Source organism: Neomonachus schauinslandi, chromosome 10 (assembly GCF_002201575.2).
Source record: "Neomonachus schauinslandi chromosome 10, ASM220157v2, whole genome shotgun sequence".
Taxonomy (NCBI): Eukaryota; Metazoa; Chordata; class Mammalia; order Carnivora; family Phocidae; genus Neomonachus; species Neomonachus schauinslandi.
Window position 1 is genome coordinate 124,680,456 of NC_058412.1, and position 23,343 is coordinate 124,703,798.

The 23,343-nt window shown below is 47.4% G+C and overlaps 1 protein-coding gene across 2 annotated transcripts in view; it reads left to right on the forward strand.

Moving 5' to 3' along the window:
* Window positions 1-23,343, forward strand: part of EYA2 (EYA transcriptional coactivator and phosphatase 2) — a 184,192-nt gene that overhangs the window by 59,671 nt on the left and 101,178 nt on the right. For both annotated transcript variants that reach the window (XM_021689061.1, XM_044918691.1), the window contains exons 5-6: window positions 19,107-19,174; window positions 21,030-21,207. In XM_021689061.1, coding sequence (XP_021544736.1) covers window positions 19,107-19,174; window positions 21,030-21,207 — 246 coding nt within the window. The remainder of the gene's footprint in view (window positions 1-19,106; window positions 19,175-21,029; window positions 21,208-23,343) is intronic.

Below are 23,343 nucleotides of genomic sequence, written 5' to 3' on the forward strand. Positions count from 1 at the left end.
GGACCATCCTATTCCCCATTGTGACCCCAGTGAGTAACTATAAAGCATGCATGCGTGAGTGAGTGAGTGAGTGAATGAATGAATGAATGAATGAATGATATGAATCTCCTGGGCAAGGGGCAGCAAATGCCAGTGTCTACAGGAACAGGGCATGTCACACAGTGAGGAACATGGGCTGAGCCAAAGAAAAATTGGGTAATAAGCCCCTACTGTATTTTTCTTTTCTTACTTTTGTTAGAGACATAGATACTGTGTCAATGTTCTATTGGTACCATAGCAAATTGCCACAGACTTAGTAGCTTTCACAACAAAATTCATTATCTTCTGGTATTGGAGGTCAGAATTGTAAACTCAAGGTGTCAGCAGGGCTGCGTTCCTTCTGGAGGTTCTAGGGAAGAATCTGTCTCGTGGCCTTTTCCAGCTTCCAGAGGCTGCCCGCATCCCTTGGCTCACGGCCCCTTCCTAAAGCCCATCACTGCAACCTCTGCTTCCACGGTCACATCTCTCTGATGCTGACCTGCCCGTCTCCCTCTTGTTAAGACCTCTGTGCTAACATTGGGCTCACTTGGATAATCCAGGACTATCTCCCCATCTCAAGATCCTTAATTTAATCATCTCTGAAATGTCGCTTTTGCCATGTAAAGTAACATGCAGTTCTAGGGATTCAGATATAGACATTTTGGGGGCCATTATTCAGCCAACCACAGAGATACAGAAGCATTTTTTTTAACTGTAAGAAAGATATCAGGCCGGGCGCCTGGGTGGCTCAGTTGGTTAAGCGGCTGCCTTCGGCTCAGGTCATGATCCTGGAGTCCCGGGATCGAGTCCCGCATCGGGCTCCCTGCTCAGCAGGGAGTCTGCTTCTCCCTCTGACCCTCCTCCCTCTCATGCTGTCTGTCTCTCATTCTCTCTGTCTCAAATAAATAAATAAAATCTTTAAAAAAAAAAAAAAAGAAAGAAAGATATCAGGCCAAGGATGATGGATTTATTCTCAGTGGGGGGAGACAATAGGGAGGGGAGGGGAGCATGGAGAGCACATGCCCCCTAAAAGGGGCATCCACTACTCACTCCGAGCATGTGATTGTAGCTGAGAGAGCAAGCCCAATTTTCCAGAGCATCCCTCACTTTTTTGTTCAAATAAAAGCCCCAGACCTGGATTCTTATGTGAAATTATTAAATCTTACCAGTTTTTTTTAAAGATTTTATTTATTTGAGAGAGAGCGCATGCGCGCCAGCGGGAGGGAGGAGAAGAGGGAGAGGGGCAAGCAGACTCCAAGCTGAGCTCAGAGCCCGACACAGGACTTGATCCCACGACCCTGAGATCACGACCTGAGCCGAAACTAGGAGTCGACCACTTTGACCGACTGAGCCATCCAGGCACCCTAAATTTTATCAGTTTTAAAAATATTATGCTGCTGGAGGATTCTGAATTACTGTACGTGTTTCACCCCATTTTTTCCCAGCAAAAGAGAAAGAATGGAAGTGATAGTAATAAGAATAATGACACTATCGATGGATGGCATCGGTCCCGACATTGCTGAGGATCAGATGCGTTTTTGAGCATATGTGTATTAACTCATTTGATTCTCACAATGCCCCTGTGAGGTAGATGCTATTTTAATAGCCATTTTACAGATGGAGAGGGTAAGGCACAGAGAGGTTAACTAACTTGCATGAGGTCACATAGCCAATAAGTAGCAGATTTAATCTCTGCCCATCAGAATCTATTTATTCTTTTTTTAAAACTCTTTCAGGGCACCAGGCTGGCTCAGTTGGGACAGCATACAACTGTGGATCTCAGGGTTATGAGTTCAAACCCCACATTGGGCGTAGAGATTACTTAAAAATAAAATCTTTAAAAATAAATAAGTTTAGACTTACATAACAGTTGCCAAGATAGTACAGAGAGTTCCCAGCTTCCCCTACAACTTACAAAATCGCTGTGCAGTGGTCAAAACCAGGAAGCTGACAGTAGCTCTGTGCTTTAACTGAATGATGGACTTATCCAAAGACCACCGGTCTTTCTACAAACATCCATTTTCTGTTCCCAGGGTCCAATCCAGGATCCCACGTTGGGTTTAGTGGTTGTGACTCTTCTGTGACAGCCCTTCCGTCTTTCATGACCTTGACCCCTTGTTGAACACTAGTTGGGTGTTTTGTTGAATGTCCCTGGGTTTAGGTCTGTCTGGTGTTTTCTCATAATTAGATCGAGGTTGTGCATTTGGGGCTAGCAGACCACGCAGGCAATGTGTACCCTCTGTGCATCTTATCAGGGCTACATGATGTCAGACTGTCTTATTACTAGCAGGGCTGACCTTGATCAACAGAGTCCCCACCCTGCAACCCCTTGGTTTAAATGCTTTCCTCGTGTAAAAAGAGGGCAAAAGATAAAAACACAGAATGTTCCGCAGGCCACACCGTCAGGGCTTCATCCATCCCTTGGGCTGACCTCAGCCATAGGATGTGCTCTGGAAATGTGAGCACCCCACCGAGTTTGAAGACAGGCTCAAAAGCACCCACTGGTGATGGTGGGAGTGGGGAAGAGTGACACCCAAATTCTGGGCCTTTGGAAACACTTTCAGCTACAGAGATTGGAAGAGCTGGCCGGAGAAGGGGAAATAAATCCAGCAGAGATGAAAGCCGAGGTCCGCAGCTGCTGGGTCCATCAACTCTTTAAAAGCAACGTGACGTTTTAGGGCAAGGAGTGAATTATGGCCGTTAGGACCAAGGACAAGATGGCTTTGATCTGAACGTGGGAGATATCTTAAGGGAAGCTGTGGCCTTTGCGTGCGTCATTCCCACATCCTCCTGGGGTATTTCAGATGGGCTGCTTGGAATTTACAGGTCTGTGGAAAGAGCCTCACTGCTAATGGTAAACACTTGGAACGGGCAGCTTGGTGAGTAGAGGGGCAGAGTTGACATTCAGAGGGAATGAGCCCGGTACCCCTGCAAAGGTACCTGAGAATAATGTACCATTTTACGAGGCTCTTTGCCCATCAGTCGGACAGATGGAGGATTTGTATCTTATGAGGCACTCGAGGATTGCCGTGGGAGGTCATTCCGGTGAGCACTTGACCTCTCTATTTGAAAAAAGTATCAATTTGGAGAAGGTAACTTTAGAGCCCATACCGTAGCTTTTTAGGGCCACCCTGTCACAAACCAGATGTTGGCTTCTGCTAGCCCCAGGGCGGGGCCCTAGCCTGCAGCCGACTTCCCCTCGTTACTGAGCCCTGGCTGCTGGGCAGCTAGGCAACCATCTGCCATTGGGGAATCAGACCCCCATGCAACCAGGCCAGCATTTGGGGTGCATTGGGAGTGAATAGGGGGAGGAGAGGCATTTTCCGCTAGGCTAAGTCAGACACCCGCTGAAACTATTAGTAAACCCTCTGGTGGGGTGGGAATTCCCCAGCAGGATGGAGGGGGGAGAACACTGAGGTGAAAACCAACAGACCCCAGAGTCAGACAGCCCCAGGTTCGAATCCCAGCTGTGCCATTTGCAGTCTCAGAGTTGTAAGCAGCAAGTTGCTTAACCTCTGTCTGTGAGCTTCAGTCTTTCACATCTTGCAAACCTTTGCTCACATAAAGAGCCTTCTGTGACCACCCGCCAGTACCCGAGTTCCCTAGGTCCAACCAGTTTTACATGTTGATTCATTTTCAGCCCCTCCCCGCTAGGATGTGGGCTCCACGGAGGCGGTGTTTACCTTCTCTTGTCCATGGCTCTGTCCTTAGTGCTTAGGACAGACTGGCGTATAGTAGGTGCTCAGTAAACAGAATGATTGATAAGGGATCACAGTAGAGCCTACTTGGTTCTGTTCTCCTTGTTGGGTGGGGGATAGGCTAGGATAACCAGGGGAAGGGACTTAGCGGAGTTCCTGACACAGTATGGGCTCGATAATCAGAAACGATTATCCAGGGGCGCCTGGGTGGCTCAGTCGTTAAGCGTCTGCCTTCGGCTCAGGGCATGATCCCAGGGTCCTGGGATCGAGCCCCGCGTCGGGCTCCCTGCTCCGCGGGAGGCCTGCTTCTCCCTCTCCCACTCCCCCTGCTTGTGTTCCCTCTCTCGCTGTGCCTCTCGCTGTCAAATAAATAAAATCTTTTAAAAAAAAGAAAAGAAACGATTATCCAGGTCAGTTCATTTGCTCTTTTAATGTATTCATTCAATATATAGTTATTGAATGTCTGTTACATGCCAGGTCCTGTACTAGAAGCTGGAAATAGTGCCAAGAACAAGACAGACATTCTTTTTGTTTGTTTTGTTCAAAAATTTTTTTCAGAGAGCCGCAACATGCTTACTTTTCTAGAAACCAGACACAAAGCAGCCAACAGAGTCCCAGCTCTCGTGAGCTGACGTCCTAATGGGAATGAGATGAACAGTAAATATGTTTCTAAATACATAGGGTGGCTTCAGGGGTGTGAATTCCAGCAACAGGAAACAACCACACCAGAGCGATGTGTAAGGTGCGGCCGGAGTGAGGGGACGCTGGGGAGTGGGCATGCTCTGGGGTGGCCGGGAAAGGTCACAGCTGAGCAGAGTCCTGGCTGACAAGAGGTAGCCAGCTGTGGGAGGGGTCAGGGCTTCCAGCTGTGGTGCCCAGTCTGACCGCATCAGCATCGCCTGGGAGAGTGTTAGAAGTTCAGGTCTCACCCAGAACCTGCAGAATCTGCTTTCTAATGGGATCCCCAGGTAGTTGTATACACATTAGTGTTAGAGACACGCTGGGCTCTGAGCAGGTATTACAGGCAGAGGGACAAGTAAACGCAGACGTCCTAAAATGATGTCCCAGTGGCCAGGTGGCTGGAAGGAGGCAAAGGGGGGGTGGCAGTGTTGATTTGCTAGGGCTGCTGTAACAGAAACACCATAAACTGGGTGGTTGAAAATGACAGGACAGTATTCTCTTTACAGTTCTGGAAGTCTGAAGTCCAGACTCCAGCTAGCACCAGGCTTGGTTCCTTCTGGAGGCTCAGGGGGAGAATCAGTTCGTTGCCTCTCTCCCAGCTCCCGGTGGTTGCCGGCAGTCCTTGGCTTGGAGGCCCATCGCTGCCCCCATCTTTACCTGGTGCTCCTCCCTCTGTGTCTGCCTCCAAACTTTTCTCTTTGTAAGAGGACACCTGTCCCTGGATGAGGCCCCACCCTGATCCAGCATGACCTCATCTTAACTTGATGCCATCTGCAAAGACCCTGTTTCCAAATAAGTCACATTCAAAGGTACTGGGGCGAGGGCTTGAATATATCGTTTGTGGGGGATACAAATCAACCCATCATAGGGCTGAAAGATAGGGCTCAGTGAGGTCAGAGGAGAGGCAGGTCACAGCAGGCCTGTGGACCCTGTGAAGGGAAACCAAGGACGCTGTGACAGAGCTGGAAAAGAGCTCTGGGAGGCTGTGAGGATAGCGGATTGAGCCAGGGTCAGGGCAGATGAAGGAAAATCAGTGAGGAAGCTAGGCAGTCCCCAGGTAAAGAAATGGTAGAGGCATGGAGGTGGTGGAGGTGGAGAAAGGGGGACAGACTTACAGGGTTTTCAGAGGCCCTATGCACAGAAATCAGTGACAGTATTTGGATGGGTCAGAGGAGGAGGGGCACCGAGGATGATGATTCAGTCATCCATCTATTCTTGAGCAGACTTTTTTTTGCATATCTGGGCAGTGAAAACTGGGTGTGTTATCTCTTTGAGGAGGAGGGCAGTCATGAAAAGGCCTGGTGCTCACATGGTGGCCAAGTGGCCGCAGTACCTCCTGCCTCTTTACCATGAGGCACATGGCAATGTCCTCTCATTCGGGTCTGCTTAGTTGAGATGCACACCCCTTAAGCAGTCTTTGTCATCAGGGGAGCGTGATGCACTGATTGGTCCAGGCTGCCTCACATACTCCATCCCTGCCAAATTTCCATCAGGGCAGTAAGGTACATCTAACCTCAGTGCCTTCCCTGGCACTAGATCAGTGAAAATCTCTCTCCATCAGGTGTAACTTGCCTCAGAAGCCCTGATCTTTATGGTTTACCACTCCGGACAATCCTTCCAGAGAAGATCCTTGGCAGTAAGAATAGTGCCCTTGGTCTTGGGATCCACTGTGACCCTCTGATCTGTTTCCGCCCCACTGAGCGAAGTCACACAGTCGGTCCTTCCCCATGTTGTATCAGATTATGTCACTCCTCTGCTGAAAACTCTCCATGTGAGGCTTCCCACTGCAGTCAGAAATAATGCCAGTGCCTCCCAGTGACCTCCCCGCCACCAAGCCCCGCATGATTCGGCCCCTGAAGACCTCTCTGACCTCGTGACACATACTGCACCCCCATCTCTCCATTTCACGCACACCAGCCTTCTTTGCATTCCTCACACCTCGGGGCCTTTGCATTTTGCTGTTGCCCCCAACCTGCTCTTTCCCCAGATCCTCTCTGTGGCTGGCTCCTTCCCGTCCATTTAGCTTCTGCTCGGTTGCCACCTCCTCTAAGAAGCCCTCCAAATCTATCAATCCTCTGCATAACTGCCACGAACAAATAGCGACAAATAGTCTAGAGTGTGCTCACAATTGCCACTTGCCTTTTCCCAGCTGGCACTGCGAGTTGGCTCTCTTTCCAGCCCGGCCCATGTGGATCCACATGTGGTCGCCTTTCCTCTGCGTATTGTTGCCCTTCTCGGCCCTCCTCCCCATCTCTGCCCGAAATCACTCCTGCTCAGGCGGCAGGGATGCAGTGACAGGGCAGCCTGTCTGAAATGGCATTCTCAGGAATGCGGGTTGTTTTATTGCCAGTTAAATACGCTTTACGCTACCTGTGAATGAGACCATTGTGACATTTAGCAACTGATTTGATTAAACACAGATGTGGGCTGGACTCCACGTGCAGCCAAGATGCAAGAGGACAGGCTCCGGGTGCGCATTTGGATTTTTTTTTTTTTTTAAGATTTTATTTATTTATTTGAGAGAGAGAGACACAGAGAGAGAGAGGGAACACAAGCAGGGGGAGTGGGAGAGGGAGAAGCAGGCTTCCCACCGAGCAGGGAGCCCGATGCGGGGCTCGATCCCAGGGCCCTGGGGTCACGACCTGAGCCGAAGGCAGACGCTTAACGACTGAGCCACCCAGGTGCCCCGCATTTGGATTTTTTTAAGATGGCAAAATAGACTAGATGACTCAGTGCCAGCAAAACGGATATGGATGCCTCCCTCCCTGGCGTGTGGACCATGCATCCCTGTTGGCCTTAGAGCTGAAAGCTCAATCTGCATCTCCCCAAATCCTTTGTTTTCATCTGGAATCTTCTGTTTGGCCTTACCCAAATTGTTGTGTTTTTTTTTAACCTTCCTCTGGTGTTTTTATTCTCACAAATATTTTTTTTAAATGGTGTATTGATGGAATACTAGCTAGCATTGTTGACATCTTGATGGTGATTATTAACACACAAAGAATAATAATCCCAGCTACCATTTATGGAACATTTACTCTGTAAATGGGCTCTGCCTTGTATATGCCGTATCTTACAGAATCCTCATAATAAACCAAATAAACTGTTTAGTTCCATTTTACAGCTGGGGAAACTGAAGCTTAGCACTTTCAACCAGTGTCTCTAGTCACAGGGCAAATAATCAATTATGCATGGATTCTCTGTTGTCTTCCCCCCCCCCCCACCCCCCACCCCCAGGCCCCATGATCCAAGACAGGACCTAGCTCTTTCTCAAAACAGAAATCGTAGCACACACTAGGCAGTCAGCAAATATTTATTGAACAAATGAGTGCCTGAATGAACACAGTAGGTCAAGGGCAGGACCAGAGCTTGCCAGGTCAAGCCAGGGCTTTGCCTTCATCACTTGGTATTCTGGGCAAAGAAAAGAAGTAGAGCCATCAACCTGGGGAGACCTATGACTTGTCCCTTTCTGGACCCTGGGCCACGGATGGGGTACTTGACTGGGTCGGGCTCATTTCTCTCTACCTACTCGTGGCTTTTCCATTTTACACATTATGTGCAGATAACTTTTTATATCAACCCCCGGTTACACACCCAGGTCTTTTCACTTGCTGTCCTGGTGTGTTTTCGACAATTTTAAACACTGGCATCAGTAAGATGAACAAGTACTTGTTTTTGAGTTCACCGTGGACCCGGGACAGTAGGTCCCTTGGCTGTAGGGAAAGAAGTCGTAAAGTGGATTCCAAAGCAAGAAACATCGATTAGGGGCTGCTTTTCACTGGGATTATCTGCAAGGCTTTCTTTGCGCTGCTGGGGGTGACACGTCAAGCCTGTGGTGACAGGGACATTGGGTTGGCTGGAGAACCGAGGCAGGCAGTGACCTGTGTGATTTCCCACAGCGCTGAGAAGGCAGGGCCGCACGCTGGCTGGGCGCCAGGGCTTCAGGGTCAGGCCAACCCGGGCTTGAACCCTGCTCTGCCATTTCGTACTAGGACCGACTTCCTAGGGTTGTGGTCTAGATGAAGCAAGATACTGCTTGTACAATGACTAGCCCTGGGGAAGGACGTGCTCAGTAAATGGAGACCATTATTATTTTTTTTTTTATCATTCGTCTAAGCGCTAATGCCAGTAACTAAGAGGTTTCCAAGGGCTTGGGTTCAGTTAAAGCTGAGCTTAGCCCAAGAAAAGGAGGAGAGGTTTTCATGGTGACTATCACCATCTCCTTGGAAAGCAGAGGGAATCCAGAAGGCAACAAGCCCAAGAAGGATGTGCAGAGTCACCGGTAATCAGAGAAACATGAATTAAAGATAACAAGGCAGATATCATGTTAGTCCTATTAGGATAGCAATACTTAACAAGGGGGGTTAGCCAGCTGTTGGTGGGGATGCAGGGGTGGGGGACCATCAGCACCGCTGGGGGGGAGCATGCACCTGCAGCCAGGAGCTCTCGCCTGGCCCTTAGGGAGACCAGGTCTTAGGACTTTGGGACCCAACCGTCCCACTCCTAGGGATACATCCCGGGGAGACTCACACACAGGCCCACAGGGGACGGTCCAAGGGTGTCCGTGCTGCGGTGGGCAGACATGGAGGTGTCCCGGGCACTGTCCCAGAGGAGGAGCAGGAGATACGGAGAACACACACAAGGGAGGGCTGAGCAGTTGCTAGGACAACAGGGGAGCGGCGCCTCTAGCAATGTGGACGGAGCCCAAGGACTTAGTGGTGGGCAAAAAAAAACAGAGGAACCGTATGAAATATAATGAAATGGAACAAACAGGATGTACCCACAGCAACATAGACGGGTCTTAAGAACTTCCTGATGAGTGAAAAAACCAAGAAATCATAGGAAATGTAATAAACAGAATTCACGAAAATGATGTACCTGCCCACAAAACACTGGTGAACTTGTGCAGGAACCCATAGAGATGGTGGGATGCGCCTGAGACACGCTAGAATCATTGCCTGTGAAGTGACAGGGAAAGAAAGGAAACACATTGTTTAAAAAGAGAGGTCTTGGGTGCGCTAGTGAGGAAAATGTGCCATGAACTTGAATTCACTCGACAGTTAGTACCCAGCATTTTGCAGGATGACAAAAGGGATGGGCTGATGTCCGCGACTGTCCACACAGGCTCCCTGACGTTGGTGGAGGCACAATTCCAGGGACATAAAGAATCCCTCTGTGTCTTCTGTAGGAGGTATAAATCTCGATGTGTAAGCTCAAGGGGGTAAAAAGAGGATCTGACTTTATTTTCAGCCTTTCAACATGATTTCTACTTTGAGCTACCATTCCCCTGGGCCGGTCGGAAAGTTTCATTGTAGTCTTTCAAGGCTTTCCTCAAATTCTCTGGAATTTTGGCCATGGTTCTGGCATCTTATCCCAAGCCAGTGTGTCATAGTGTCAGGGGTTTATCATCCTCCCTCACTGAGACCCAGGCTGCTGCCGACTTGTCCACCCTCTCCATCCGTGAGGCTCCTTCCCATCTGGGGCTCTTCATCACCGTGTCTTTGCCACACTGTGGGCACAGGAATGTTTCATTGTTCTGTCTTCCTAGACCAGAGGTCACAAACTGGAAACCCACAGGCCACATCCCCTGCAAATATGTTTTTGTTTGTTTTGGTTTTTTTTTTTTAATCCCAACTAATTTATATTTGTTTCCGATATATAACATTGGGAAATTTCCATATATAAACGCAGATTTTTCACTTCTTTGGAAAAATCAGAAGCCCTGGCTACATTAGATCACACTTCCAGGGGACAGAGGTAAGTTGGAGCTGAGCAGCATTGTATCAGTCAGGAATGCTTTGGGCTGCTAGTAACAAAAAGCCCAACTAATGTTGGCTTAACCCATAATAACATTTATTGTGCATTTAGCAAGAAGTCTGACCCTAAGATTGGTTTGGCAGCTCATTTATATCTTCAAGGACCAGGTTCTTTTTATCCTTCCACTCCTTCAACCTCAGCGTGTGGGCCTTTTGCTTTTATGTTTGTAGCCTCGTGTCCCAAGATGGCTGCTGTAACTCCAGGCATTACATCTTCACATAATCCAGGGGAGGAACCGGCAGGGGAACAAAAGAAAAGTCCTTCCCAGAAGCCCCTTGGCCGGAACTAGATTACATAGCCATCTCAGAACTGCAAGGGAAACTGGGAAAGCAAGGAAAGTAACACGCAAGGAGAAAGGAACTGGGAATGCCTGTGGGGAGCCAAACTGTGCATCCCAGGGGAGCCTGGCTGGCTCAGTCGGTGTAGCATGTGACTCTTGATCTTGGGGTTGTAAGTTCGAGCCCATGTCAGGTGTAGAGATTAGTTAAAAATAAAATCTTTAGGGCGCCTGGGTGGCTCAGTTGGTTAAGCAACTGCCTTCAGCTCAGGTCATGATCCTGGAGTCCCTGGATCGAGTCCCACATCGGGCTCCCTGCTCGGCAGGGAGCCTGCTTCTCCCTCTGACCCTCCCCCCCCTCATGTGCTCTCTGTCTCTCTCATTCTCTCTGTCTCAGATAAATAAATAAAATCTTTAAAAATAAATAAATAAATAAAATCTTTAAAAACAAAACAAAACAAAAAACACAAAAAACTACGTATTCCAGTTTGCCGCAATCCCCACCACCCCCCATCGTTTCCCAACACTAATGCTGTGTGTCAGTTGCCATTTACCATTGTGGCTGCATCAAGCTCCTTCCCTCACCTCCCTCTCCTGTTGGGCCTGGAAGGTTCTGAGGGCTGCCTATCTCAGACTTAGCACACACAGCCCCTTCCCATGGAGGGGAGGCTTGCTGCTTTCTCAGCACCTGTGTGTGGGAACAGAGAATCCCTCTGCCCCAGGACTCCCTGCTCATTGTCTTTTTCTTTCTCTGCCCACCCCCTTGCCTTCCCTCTTGCCCTACCCCATTTCTTTAGCCAGAAGAATCACCCATCCTCCCAAGAGAATCCTTCTTCCTTCATGTTTCCTAAGCCATTTTGCCTACATCAACCTAATTCTTAGTTGGCCCACCAACTGGGGCCAGTCCACAAACTCACTGGCCTGTGATAACATAAGTACAGAACTGAGAGTAAGAGAGAGAAACTTTCCCAGCAGTTAAAGACTAAATTCTGCCCCAGCCACCAGCCATGCAATCCGCAGCTCATCTCAGCACAGGATGTAGGGCCGTTTGGGGGTTGTGGTATCACGTGGTGAATTACATGCGGCGTGAGTTGCATGCTGGTTATGCAACCATGTCTTTGTTAAACACTAGTCCTTCCCTGACAGTTCGAGAAGCATTAGCCTGCAACTCAAATCCTCCCACACTCCAGGGCTTAAACTTTAGAACACAAGAGCTGGGATAACTCATTTCTGCTAATTCTTCTGCCCACCTGTGCAGGACCCAGGACCCTGATGGGACTGGAAGGAGAAGCCCCAGTTGCCCTGACATGCTTGCCTTCCTTCCCTCATCCCAGAATGGCTTGCCACCTCTCACTTGTGACTGTGTGGTGAGGAGTAGCAGGTGGAGGAAGGAAGAGTGAAACCAGATTGTGCCCCTCGGAGCACCGTGGGAGTGCTTTCCCCGCAGGGAAGTTGGGGAGAAGTATCCAGAGAGTGCACACCTCTCAGCACGTTCCCTAGTATCTCTCCATTAAACATCTCCACATCGATATGATTCCCAGTTGTCTCATCTGCTGTGAAAAGTCCTGCTGGCACATCGGGCTCCGGGTGCTCGGGGAGTTCTCCAGAATCCGGCGGGCGCCACCACTTTTACGCAGTTACCTCCGTGGTGGGGCTGACTGGAGGGCTCAGCAGAGAGGGGGGCTCAGCATCATGGGCAGTACCGTGCAGTCAATATGCTCGCTTCCCAGTTTACATGGAGTGCGTCCCCCAGGGGCCCTGGCCCTGCTGACAGCAGTAATAAAGGAGGATGGATCTTTGCGCACTGATAGCAGTTCAAAGACCCCAAATGCCACCCGCGTTGTGCGTGGCCCCTGCACATGAGAGCTGCTTGGTGATCTCGGAAAGTGGCCCACTGTTGCCCGGGGGAGAGCAGACCCAGCTTGTCTCTCCCACCCCCACCCCCATTCCAAAGAGCCTTCTGCAGGGCATCTTGCAGCCTGGTTAGATGAAGCCATGATACTTCCAAAAAGGGAAAGAAGATGGGAAGGGAACGTGAGGTCGGTGTTGAAGAGGTAGGGACAGGCATGGTTCCCTGAACTCGGGGTGGGCACAAGGAATCCCAGAGATGCAGATATCACCTCTTCTCTCAAAGCCCAAGGAGCTTCCAGGAGTGTGGCAGAGGGAAGGGTCCTGAATTCTCTGGGCGTCCCCGTTCTCTTCCTTTGCTCTTGCCTGGGAGACCGGCTGTGGGATGGGGCTGGGAGGCAGTGAAAGCAGAAATTTTGTTTTGTTTTCAATGGAGATCCAATTCACATAACAGTAACCATTTTAGAGTGCATGGTTCTTCACAGTGTTGTGCGACCACCACCTCTATCTAGTTCCAAGACATTGTTATCACCCCAAAAGGAAACCCCATCACCCATGAGGCTGTCACTCCCAATTCGCCCCTGCCGCCAGCTCCCAGCATCACTAGTCTCCTTCGGTCTCTGTGGATTGGTCTGTTCTGAACATCTCATATAAAGGCAAATCAGACAGCATGTGGTCTTTGACATCTAACATTTTCCACTTAAAATGTTTCCGACGTTCATCCACGCTGTAGCGTGCATCAGGACTCCATTCCTTTTTACAGCTGCGTAATCTTCCATCATATGCATTTGCCACATTCCGTTTATCCATTTATCAGCCGATGGACGTCGGGCGTGGTCTGCCTTTTGGCTGTTGTGAATAGTGCTGCTAGGAACGTTTGTGTACAGGTTTCTGTCTGAACCTCCGTTTTCAACTCTCTGGGGTGTGTACCCGGGAGGGGGATTGCTGGGTCACATGGTAATTCTGTGTGTACCTTTGTGAGGCATCCGCAAGCTCCCTTCCACGGCGGCTGCACGTCCTACACTCCTACCCACAGTGTGCAAGGTTTCCAATTTCTCCACATCTTCGCCAACGCTTATTATTTTCCATTTTGGGGGGGGTTTCTTTGTTTTGTTTTTTTATGGCCGACCTAGTAGACATGTAAGAGTAGATGTCCAGCAGCTCAGACGCTGTTGGACAAGCCAGGGAACTTTCCAGCACCGAGCTTCTGTAAACTACATAAGGAAGGTGGACAGCTGTGTTGAACAAGTCACTGCGCATAACAGTGTGCTGTGGGGTGGGAGGGGGCATCTTTACTTGGCACCGAGGCCCACCTCCAGATGCTGGATCACCCAGGATTTCACATGTTCACTGAGGTGAAGGACCGGGGGGTTTTCCTTCATTTATTGTAAAATACAATAAAAATGAATCTCTAGAACTTGCATTCTGATTGGGAGCAATATCACCCAAAGGCAGCAAAAAATGGTTCTCAGAGTGGGGACAAAAACATCTTACTCTTTTTGTGTGAAGCGCAAGTGTACATAAATACCTAAACAGATACGCAATTATCTATAATATTAGAATTTCACAGGAGAAGGGGTAAGTAGAGGAAAAATATCAAAAAGGATGGGGCAATCATGAAAAAAAAAGATGGAAAAACAATGAAATTTTTTTTAATTTCTTTCTTTTTTTTTTGAGATTTTATTTATTTGACAGAGAGAGAGCGCACAAGCAGGGGGAGCGGCAGGCAGAGGGAGAGGGAGAAGCAGGCTCCCCGCTGAGCAGGGAGCCCGATGCGGGACTTGATCTGAGAACCCTGGGATCATGACCTGAGCCAAAGGCAGACGCTTAACCGACTGAGCCACCCAGGTGCCCCAACAATGAAAATTTTTAAGACACTAATTACAAGTCCTGATTTTTAGTATCAGATTCAGCAGACAAGAGACGTTCCTACACACCATCTCCCAATGTCTATACTCATGTCATTTAGAACAATTTGCGGGCAGGTTCCAGCCCACAGTCCACAGCTCAGTAGTGCTGTGTAATGCATCACTGCATTTGGATCTGGAATTATCTTAACTCTTTGTGTGTCTATCCACTTGATTGTGTTTTGTCTCCTCCCTAAATGTGAGCATCAACCCCTTACTCACTGCCGTATCCACAACAGTACCTGACATGGTGATACATTTCACTAGGAAATGTATTGTCAAATAAATGGATAAATACCCACTTGAAAATTGTTTTGCTGATATGGTGGCTCTGGTCTGCAAATGTGGCAGGGGTCCCAGCCATGTGATCCAAGATGACCATATTTCGCAGGGAAAGGGAGGCCTCACCCTTGCCCTGTAAGGGCATACTCAGGAAATTGCACACATTAACTTATTACCCTCCCCTTGACTAGAACTCATCACACGGCCACACCCTCCACAAGGAAAGCTGGGGAAAATAGTGTTTATTCTAATCAGGCATGTGCCCGGCTTAAAAGCAGAGGTTCTGTTGACACGAGACAGAAGGGGTGAATGGATATCAGGGGACCCCTAGCAGGACCTGCACCGTCACCTTAAGAGAGGACTTTTTCCTCATCTTACCCTTGCCTTCCCCAGCCCTCCTGTGGGCACTCTACCAGCTGGATGGAGGCAAGAGGTCGGTGTCAAACATTCCAGCTCAAGGCGGTCCATTTGGAAAACCCTCCAGAAACCACATGTTGTGGCACAAGATATCTGGGGCCACGTGCCCCCATTCTCCCAGGTCCTCAGGCATGGGATGGATGTCTCCCTGCAGGGGCCTGGGACTGCCCTCGGCACACTGCAGTTTGTTCAGCTGTCCATTCTTCGGATGCCCCTGGGTCACAGAACGAAAACAAACAAGAGGCTCTTTGGGAGAAAGAATACCAAGGGACCAGACTGTGGCCTGTTTGTTTTTAAACCTGTCCAAAGTTGTCATTCAGAAGGCTGACACAAAAGAAAAGAGAAATCAGAACAGAAAACACTGTGGCCAAGACTCTTCAGAGGGCAGGTGTGTTTCTAAGCCTTAGCAGGTAGGGTCATCATGGTAACCATGGCCCCAAAAATGATTTAGAATGGAACAGGCTGGCCTAGACCTTCTCTGGACCTGTCTGAACAGGACCTGTCTGAACACACTATTGTGGACAAATTCTGTGGGTTCTGGTCCTTGGACAAGCCTCCCTGTGTTGGAGATCAGGTGAGGATGCCCAGGTATGGCCATGTTCCTGGTCCTTCCTCTCTTCACCTGGCTGGCTCCAACTCCTCCTTCAGAGATCAGTTTAGGTGTCACTTCTTCCGGGAAGCCTTCCCTGGCCCCACCTCTCCCCAGCAGGCATTACAGAACCCGTCTGGGTGCCCAGCACAGAATCCTTCTCACCCCTGGGTATGGGTATAGTTTATTTTGTAGATTTGACTTTGGAGCCATTTCAATATTTTTAGATAATTATAAAACACATTTGAAAACTCCTAAAATTTGATAGCAAACTTTTATAGACCTAACTGCATATTGAGTTGGTTGGTATAACCATATAGAAAGGAGACTTTATTTACCCATATTTTTACTTTTTTCTTTCTCCCTCCTGATGTTCCAAGAGTCCTTTTTAAAATTTCCTGTCTGTGTCAAGAACTTCCTATACTCATCTTTTCAGAGTATGTCTGCTGTGACAGATTTTCTAAGTTTTTCTTCATTTGAGAATGTCTTGATTTTCCCTTTATTCCTGAAGGATATTTTCTCAGGATGCAGGATTCTGGGTTGAAAAACATGTCACTTCCTTCTGGCCAGCAGAAATCAACGAGCTTATTCTAAAGTTGATATGTAAATGCTAAGTTTATACATAGAAGCCAAAACAATCTTGAAAAAGAAGAACAAAAGGAAAACTTATGCTACCTGATTTCAGAACTTACTATAAAGCTACAGTAATCAGGTCAGGATGGAATTGGTATAGGCTAGATACATCAGTGGAACAGAGTCCAGAAATAAACTCTCATATTGTCACTTAATTTTTGGCAAAGGTGCCAAGAATAAACTTTTTATAGGGGTGCTGGAACAATTGGATATCCATACGCAAAAGATTCATTTAGACCCTTACCTCATACCATACACACAAAATTTACTTACATTAGATCATAGAGCTAAAACTATAAAATTTCTGGAAGAATACATAAGAAAGAATATGACCTTGGGTTAATCAGTGAAAGCAAGATCCATAAGGAGGATATTGATTTAAAAAAAAAAAAAAACAGAAAACAGCTTCTGCTCTTCAAAAGACACCATAAAGAAAATGAAAGGACAAGCTACCGACTTGGGGGTAATATTTGCACATCGTGTATCTGATAAAGGACTTGTGTCCAGAGTATACAAGAAACTCTTACAACTAAATTTTAAGAGGACATACCTAACTTTCTTTTTAATGGGCAAAAGATTTGAATAGATATTCATCTAAAAAGATACATGAATGGCTGATAAGCACATATAAAGATGCCCGACATGGTTAATCACTGGACAAACACTATCTAAAACCACAAGGAAATACCACTGCATACCTACTAGAAGGCTATGATCAAAAAGACTGAAAATGCCAACTGCTGAAGAAGCTGGAAATCTCATACACTGCTAGTAGGTTTGTGAAATGGTACAGTCACTTGGAAGACACTCTGGCCATGTCTTTGAAAAGTAAAACATACTCAAAAAAAAAAAGAAAAAGAAACTAAAACATTCTCTTGCCACATGATTTCCACAATCCTGCTCCTTGGGATCTGCCCAAGGGGAATGAAAACATATATCCACACAAGGACTCATATGCAAATGTTTAGAGCCTCTTTATCTGGAATAGCCCCAAATTGGATGTGGTACATTTACACACACAGTACTATCCAGCAATGAAAAGGAATGAATTGCTGATCCACACTACGACATGGAGTAGCTACTGCAGCCTTATGCGGGGGGAAGGAGGCCAGATACAAGTACATATCGTCTGATCCCGTTTCTGTGAAATTTCTAGAAAAGGCAGAACTCTAGAATCAGCAGTGGGTCAGCTGCCTGATGCTGGGGATGGGGGTGGGGGTTGACTGCAGAGGGGCATCAGGGAACTTTGGGGGTGATGGAAATGTTCTAAAACTGCATTGTGGTCACGGGTGCACAGTTATACTGACTTACTTTAAAAATTATCCAACTGATCCCAGTGGAGGAATGTTATAGGATGTAAGTTATAACCCCCAAAAGAACAGTTTGTAAAACAGCAACAGCAGCACCATAGAGAGGTGTTGAAAACTCAAGTCAGACTGCCTGGTTCCAGCCCCAGCAGTTGTCACCCACTCTCTGTGCTGCCTTGGGCGCGTCACTTAACTTCTCTGGGCCTCAGTTTGTCCAGAAAGAGCTCAGAATGGCACCTGACACACACAAGTTCACCATGGCTGTTCCTGTGGCCACCCTCTTCCCTCTCTGGGCTCCTGCCTCATTGGCCTTTCCTCTCTTTCTCTAACCTGCCAAGCGAATCCCTGCTTTAGGATCTGTGTGCTCAGTTAGTGAACGCTCCTCCCCCAGGTTGTGTCCATCACTGAAATGTCTTAGCTCCAGTGTCACCTCAGAGAGGCCTTGCCTGGCCACCCTGTCTTCAGTGACACCCCATTCACCACTCACTTATTCATTCAGTAAATCGCATTTACTAGTAGTAATAGAAGTATCATTTTTATTCCCATTTTATAGATGGGGGCAACTGATGCTCAGAGGGCAAAAGTCCTTTTGTGCATTTATTCAGTTTACCACCATTCAGTTTATTCATTTACCACCTCGCACCCCTTAGAATGGCTACTGACAGAAAAAGAAAGAAAAGGAAGGAAGGGAGGGAGGAAGGAAGGAAAGAAAGTGTTGATGAGGATGTGGAGAATTTGGAACCCTGTGCACTGTTGGTGGGAATATAAAATGATGGAACGCTATAGACAACAGTAGGTGGTTCCTCAAAAAATTAAAAATCAAATTATCATATCCAGTTATTGGGTATGTACCCAAAAGAATTGAAAGCAGGGTCTGAAAGAGGCATTTTTACCCCCATGTTCATAGCAGCATTATTCATGATAGCCAAAAAATGGAAGCAATCCGAGTGTCCACCGACAGATGAATGGCTAAACAAAATGGTATATGGTACGATGGGATGTCATTCTGGGCACCTGCCACAACGTGGACGATCCTTGAAGGCGTGATGCTAAATGAAATAAGCCAGTCACAAAAGCACAAATGCTACATGATTCCACTTGTGTGTTGTTCCTAGAGCTGTCACAGTCCTAGAGAAGGTAGAATTGGGGGGGCCGGGGGCTGAGGGAGGGGAGGAGTGGGGATTTAGTATTTAATGGGGACACAGTCTTAGTTTTGCAAGATGAAATGAGTTCTGGGCATGGATGGTCGTGAAGGTCGCACAACAATGTGAATGTAGCAAATGCCACTCAGCTGTACACTTAGAAATAGTTAAAATGGTAAACTGCATGTCATGTACACTTACACAATTTTTTAAATAAATATTTTTTGTGAGCGTAATTATTGAGAGCCAGAATCTGTATTGCATGCACTGTCTCTTTTATTGCTCACCACAATCCTTTGATGGAGGAGTTACTTATTTTTATTCATCAATTGACGGAACTGAGCATCAGAGAGATTTGGTAACTTGCCGAGGTCACGGGTTCCATCCCCATCTGTCTGCCCTCAAAGAGCCCACCTGTCTGCCACATCTTTCTCCTCCACGTCCCTCTCTGACTGTAAGAAACCTCATCTGTACCCGTTCCTCCTTCCTGCAGGCACGGCGGGGATCTACCAAGGAGCAAATGGCCTGACCAATGCGGCCGGATTCGGAAGTGTGCACCAGGTAGACGTCGCTCCCCACCACTTGTATTCCCTTTCCTTAAACAGCCCCCTTAAATCAGGGCACCCCGAGAGTCCACAACCCCCACCACAAATGCAGTCTCTTATTCCCTGGGTTTAGATACCGCAGGAGTCAGATTGTGCAAAAGGCCATCCGAAAGATACAGAGTAGAGACAGAGAAATTGGAATCACTAGTAGATTTCCAAGATGATGTAGGCGATATTACGTCTTGACCTGAGCCCATGATGCCCAGTGACTGTTGAATCTAGAATGTATGAATGCAAATGCATGTGCTCTCTTGACCTTCTCAAGCGTGAGAATCCATCATCTTCACTTCTGCATTCCAGTGCCAAGTGCCCAGCACACAGTGGGGGCTTTATAAATGCTTGTTAAATCACACCGGGTCAACCCTGTGAAGATGAACACCGGCCAATAGTTTGATTGTCTTGTTTTCACTTAGAGATTAAGAATGAGAGTGGGAGCTCTGTCCTGTTTGTGCACCTCTTCTATTAAGTCTAGAATTATTTCAGAACAAAAGGCTAACATGCTTTCAAGCTAGCCTTAAAACAAAACTACCACAGAGTAGGTTGGCTTTATGGAATACTTAACATTTAAATATGAGGAATGCACTATTTCTTCTTCAGTGAGCTGAAGAATCTAAATGATTTAAACCTTGGAAAATTGGGAGATGGTGTCTGTATTTCTGTATTATTTCCAGTATACTATGTACATGGATAAAATACCCATAAATACAACAGTCCTTTTTAAGGTGTGGTTCTTCACTCTGGGTGTCTGCCCATTTCACCAAGAGGAGCTTGTCAAAAACGGAGATTGTCTCAGTGCCACCTCCAGAAATTCTGATTCTGTAGGGCTGGGGTGGGGTCCAGGAAGCTGAACTTCCCGTAAGTTTTCACAGGGTTGAGAAGCATCGGTTTATGGTGCTGGTGGGGCAGAATATTTGAAACAATGACTTGTTTGGAATATATGAAACAGTGGTGTGGGAGAGCTGGAATATCTGGCTGGTTTAAGCAAAGCTTGATCAAAAGGGGACTGGCATTCTTTGATTTTATCTCTGAGACTTCCTCATAGAAGATTCTGATCCCTAATGCTATATATAGGTGCTGCTGTATTTGTATCCCTCGTGCACTTAAAATGTCACCTAGTCTCCTGGGTATGTGTGTATGTGGTCCTTATCACTCATTCATTGGTTCATTGATTTATCTAGTATTTATTGAGCTCCCCTGTGTGCCCGGCACTGTTCCAGGTGCTAGGGATATAACAGCAATCAAGACAGACACTGACAGAGCCACACCCACATCCCTCAGGGGGCACCTGCTGACCTCTGCATCCCAGGGCTCGAGGGTGTTCCCTAGGACCAGAGCACAGGGCAGGAGGAACGTGCCAGGGAATGAAGACCACTGGGAGCAGCTCTCAAAAAACGCTGGCTGGAGTTGGTGGATGAACAGCCCAGCTCCCTTGCCCCTGGGAGAGATCATTCTGAGGGTGTGTTTTAAAACATCCCAGTATTTTCCAGGGGAATTCCCTCCAGTTCCCACTTAAAAGCCCCCAGATCGGCTGCTTTTCCTTCTTGCCTTTCCTGTCTCACTTCCCCATTCCCCCAACTGGTGTCTTGTTCACCTCCCAAATACTTGCACTTGCATCCTTGTCTCAGGGTTTGCATCTGGGGCAAGTCCCTGCCCTCATGGAGCTTTTATTCTAGTAGGAGAGATGGAGACAGACTCAGGAGAACCCACCCCATGAGGCCCCTTGCCACTGTCAGCCTGTGACTGGGTGGACGGAAGGCCCATGGCCAGACAGGCTTCCTCACTCAGCGCCTTGTGTGTGTTTCCCTTTCCAGGACTATCCTTCCTACCCCGGCTTCCCTCAGAGCCAGTATTCCCAGTATTACAGCTCATCCTACAGCCCTCCTTACGTCCCGGCCAGCAGCATCTGCCCTTCTCCCCTCTCCACATCCACCTATGTCCTCCAGGAGGCATCTCACAGCGTCCCCAACCAGAGTTCTGAGTTGCTTGGTGGTAAGTACAGTCGCTGTCCTGTGGTTATTGGTGGCTGTAATCTGAGCTCTCATAGGAAGGATGGACTGGACATGGGTCCCAATTGTAATGAACTGGTCACCCAAGAGCTAAATCCAGTCTTCGTATATATTTTGTTGGCCTTTCTGTGTGTGTGTGTGTGTGTGTGTGTCTTTAATTGTACCCATGTTTAAAATTTTTACCTAAAAATTCTAATTTATGCTTTCCCTTAAAAGTAGATCTGGTCTTCTCTTTTTTTTAAAAAAAAGATTTTATTTATTTTTTTGAGAGTGAGAGAGAGAGAATGAGAGAGGGAACACAAGAGGGGATAGGGTCAGAGGGAGAAGCAGACTCCCTGCTGAGCAGGGAGCCCGATGCGGGACTCAATCCCGGGACTCCAGGATCATGACCTGAGCCAAAGGCAGTCGCTTAATCAACTGAGCCACCCAGGCACCCCAATCTGGTCTTCTCTTGAAAGCAAATCTGGACCTGATCACTTAGGTCTACCTTCCTAAGTGACGACACTTGGCTGGCTGAGTAATATCTGCCCCATTCAGACAGGGCACACACAATTCCACATCTGGCCAATGTACTTCAGGTTCATTACCTGCCTGGCCCATGTGGACGCTGGAGTTGGTGAGCCCTAGTCCTCAAAGAAGGGAAAGTAGTATTTGTTGCCCATCTGAGATGTGCCAAGCACATATCTGTGTTATCTTCTCATTTCACTTATTTATATATTGATTAAACAAATATTTATAAAGCACCTGCTGTTGTCCAGGTACTCCTTAGTTTAGGAAATAAAATATAGTACAACAGAGACATGATTCTTGCAGACAGGAATCAAATAATCACATAAATACAGAATTACAGACTGTGATAAGGAAGGTCACAATCCTCACAAAAACTGGTTTTCAGGTACCCCCTCTTTTCCAGATAAGAACAATGAAGATCAGAGTGGTAAGTAACTTGCTAGCGATTGGTGGAACTGGGATTTGAACACAGGCCTGTTGGGCACCATAACCAGCACTCCTGGATATTCAGTAGTCACACATAGCTGAGATTATGTTATCTAAAACCCATTTGCGTAAATACGTCAAATAAACATGTGCTTGTAAATTTCAAAAAAAAAAAAAAAACCCATTTGAGAACAGAAGGATGGTGGCATTAGACCCTGGTTCTCTCATCGAGAATTCTAGAATCTTTTAAAAAATCCTCATATGTGTACGTTTTCAATAGTGCATCAGCTTCAGAAATCCTTTTATTGCGGTGCCTGGGTGGCTCAGTCGGTTAAGCGTCTGCCTTCGGTTCAAGTCATGATCCCAGGGTCCTGGGATCAAACCCTGTGCTAGGCTCCCTGCTCAGTGGGGAGTCTGCTTCTCCTTCTCCCTCTGCCCCTCCCCCTGCTTGTGTGCTCTCTCTCTCTCTCTCTCAAATAAATAAATAAAATCTTTTAAAAAAAAGAATCCCTTTTATTAGGACTTTCTGGCTTCAAAAGATAGAAGATGCAACTCCAACTAGTTTAAGCAAAAAAAGTAATTTTTTAAAGATTTATTTATTTTAGAGAGAGAGCGCACACACAAATGGGGGGAACGGTAGAGGGAGAGAGAATCTCAAGCAGATTCCCTGCTGAGTGAGGAGCCTAACATAGGTCTCTATCTCATGACCCTGAGATCCTGACCTGAGCCCGAAACAAGAGTCGGACACTCAACCAACTGAGCCACCCACACACCCCCAAAAAAGGAATTTTTAAGCATATATAATCAAGATGTATAGGGATTCAAGGCTGGGTCCAGGGGTTCAGATGATAATTTGGGGCCTCAGTCTCTTTCTTCCTCTGGCTCTGCATTTTCTTGGGTTCATTTCCCTCTCAAGCAGACTTTCCCATTATGGTGGCAAAGATGGTCACCAGCTGCTCCAGGATTCAGTCCTTCCTGCTTATCTACCCCTCAGAGAGAGTTCCTCCTTCCTAACAGTCCCTGCAGAGGTCCCAGGTAACGCTTCTATTGGCCCAGCTTAGGTCACATACCTATCCTCACACCAGTCTCTGTGGCAGTGGATGGAATTCTGGGATGGGGCAGCAGACCTGGGTCTCATACCCACAGCAGGAGCTAGAGTTGGTTCATCCCCACCCAGACCACT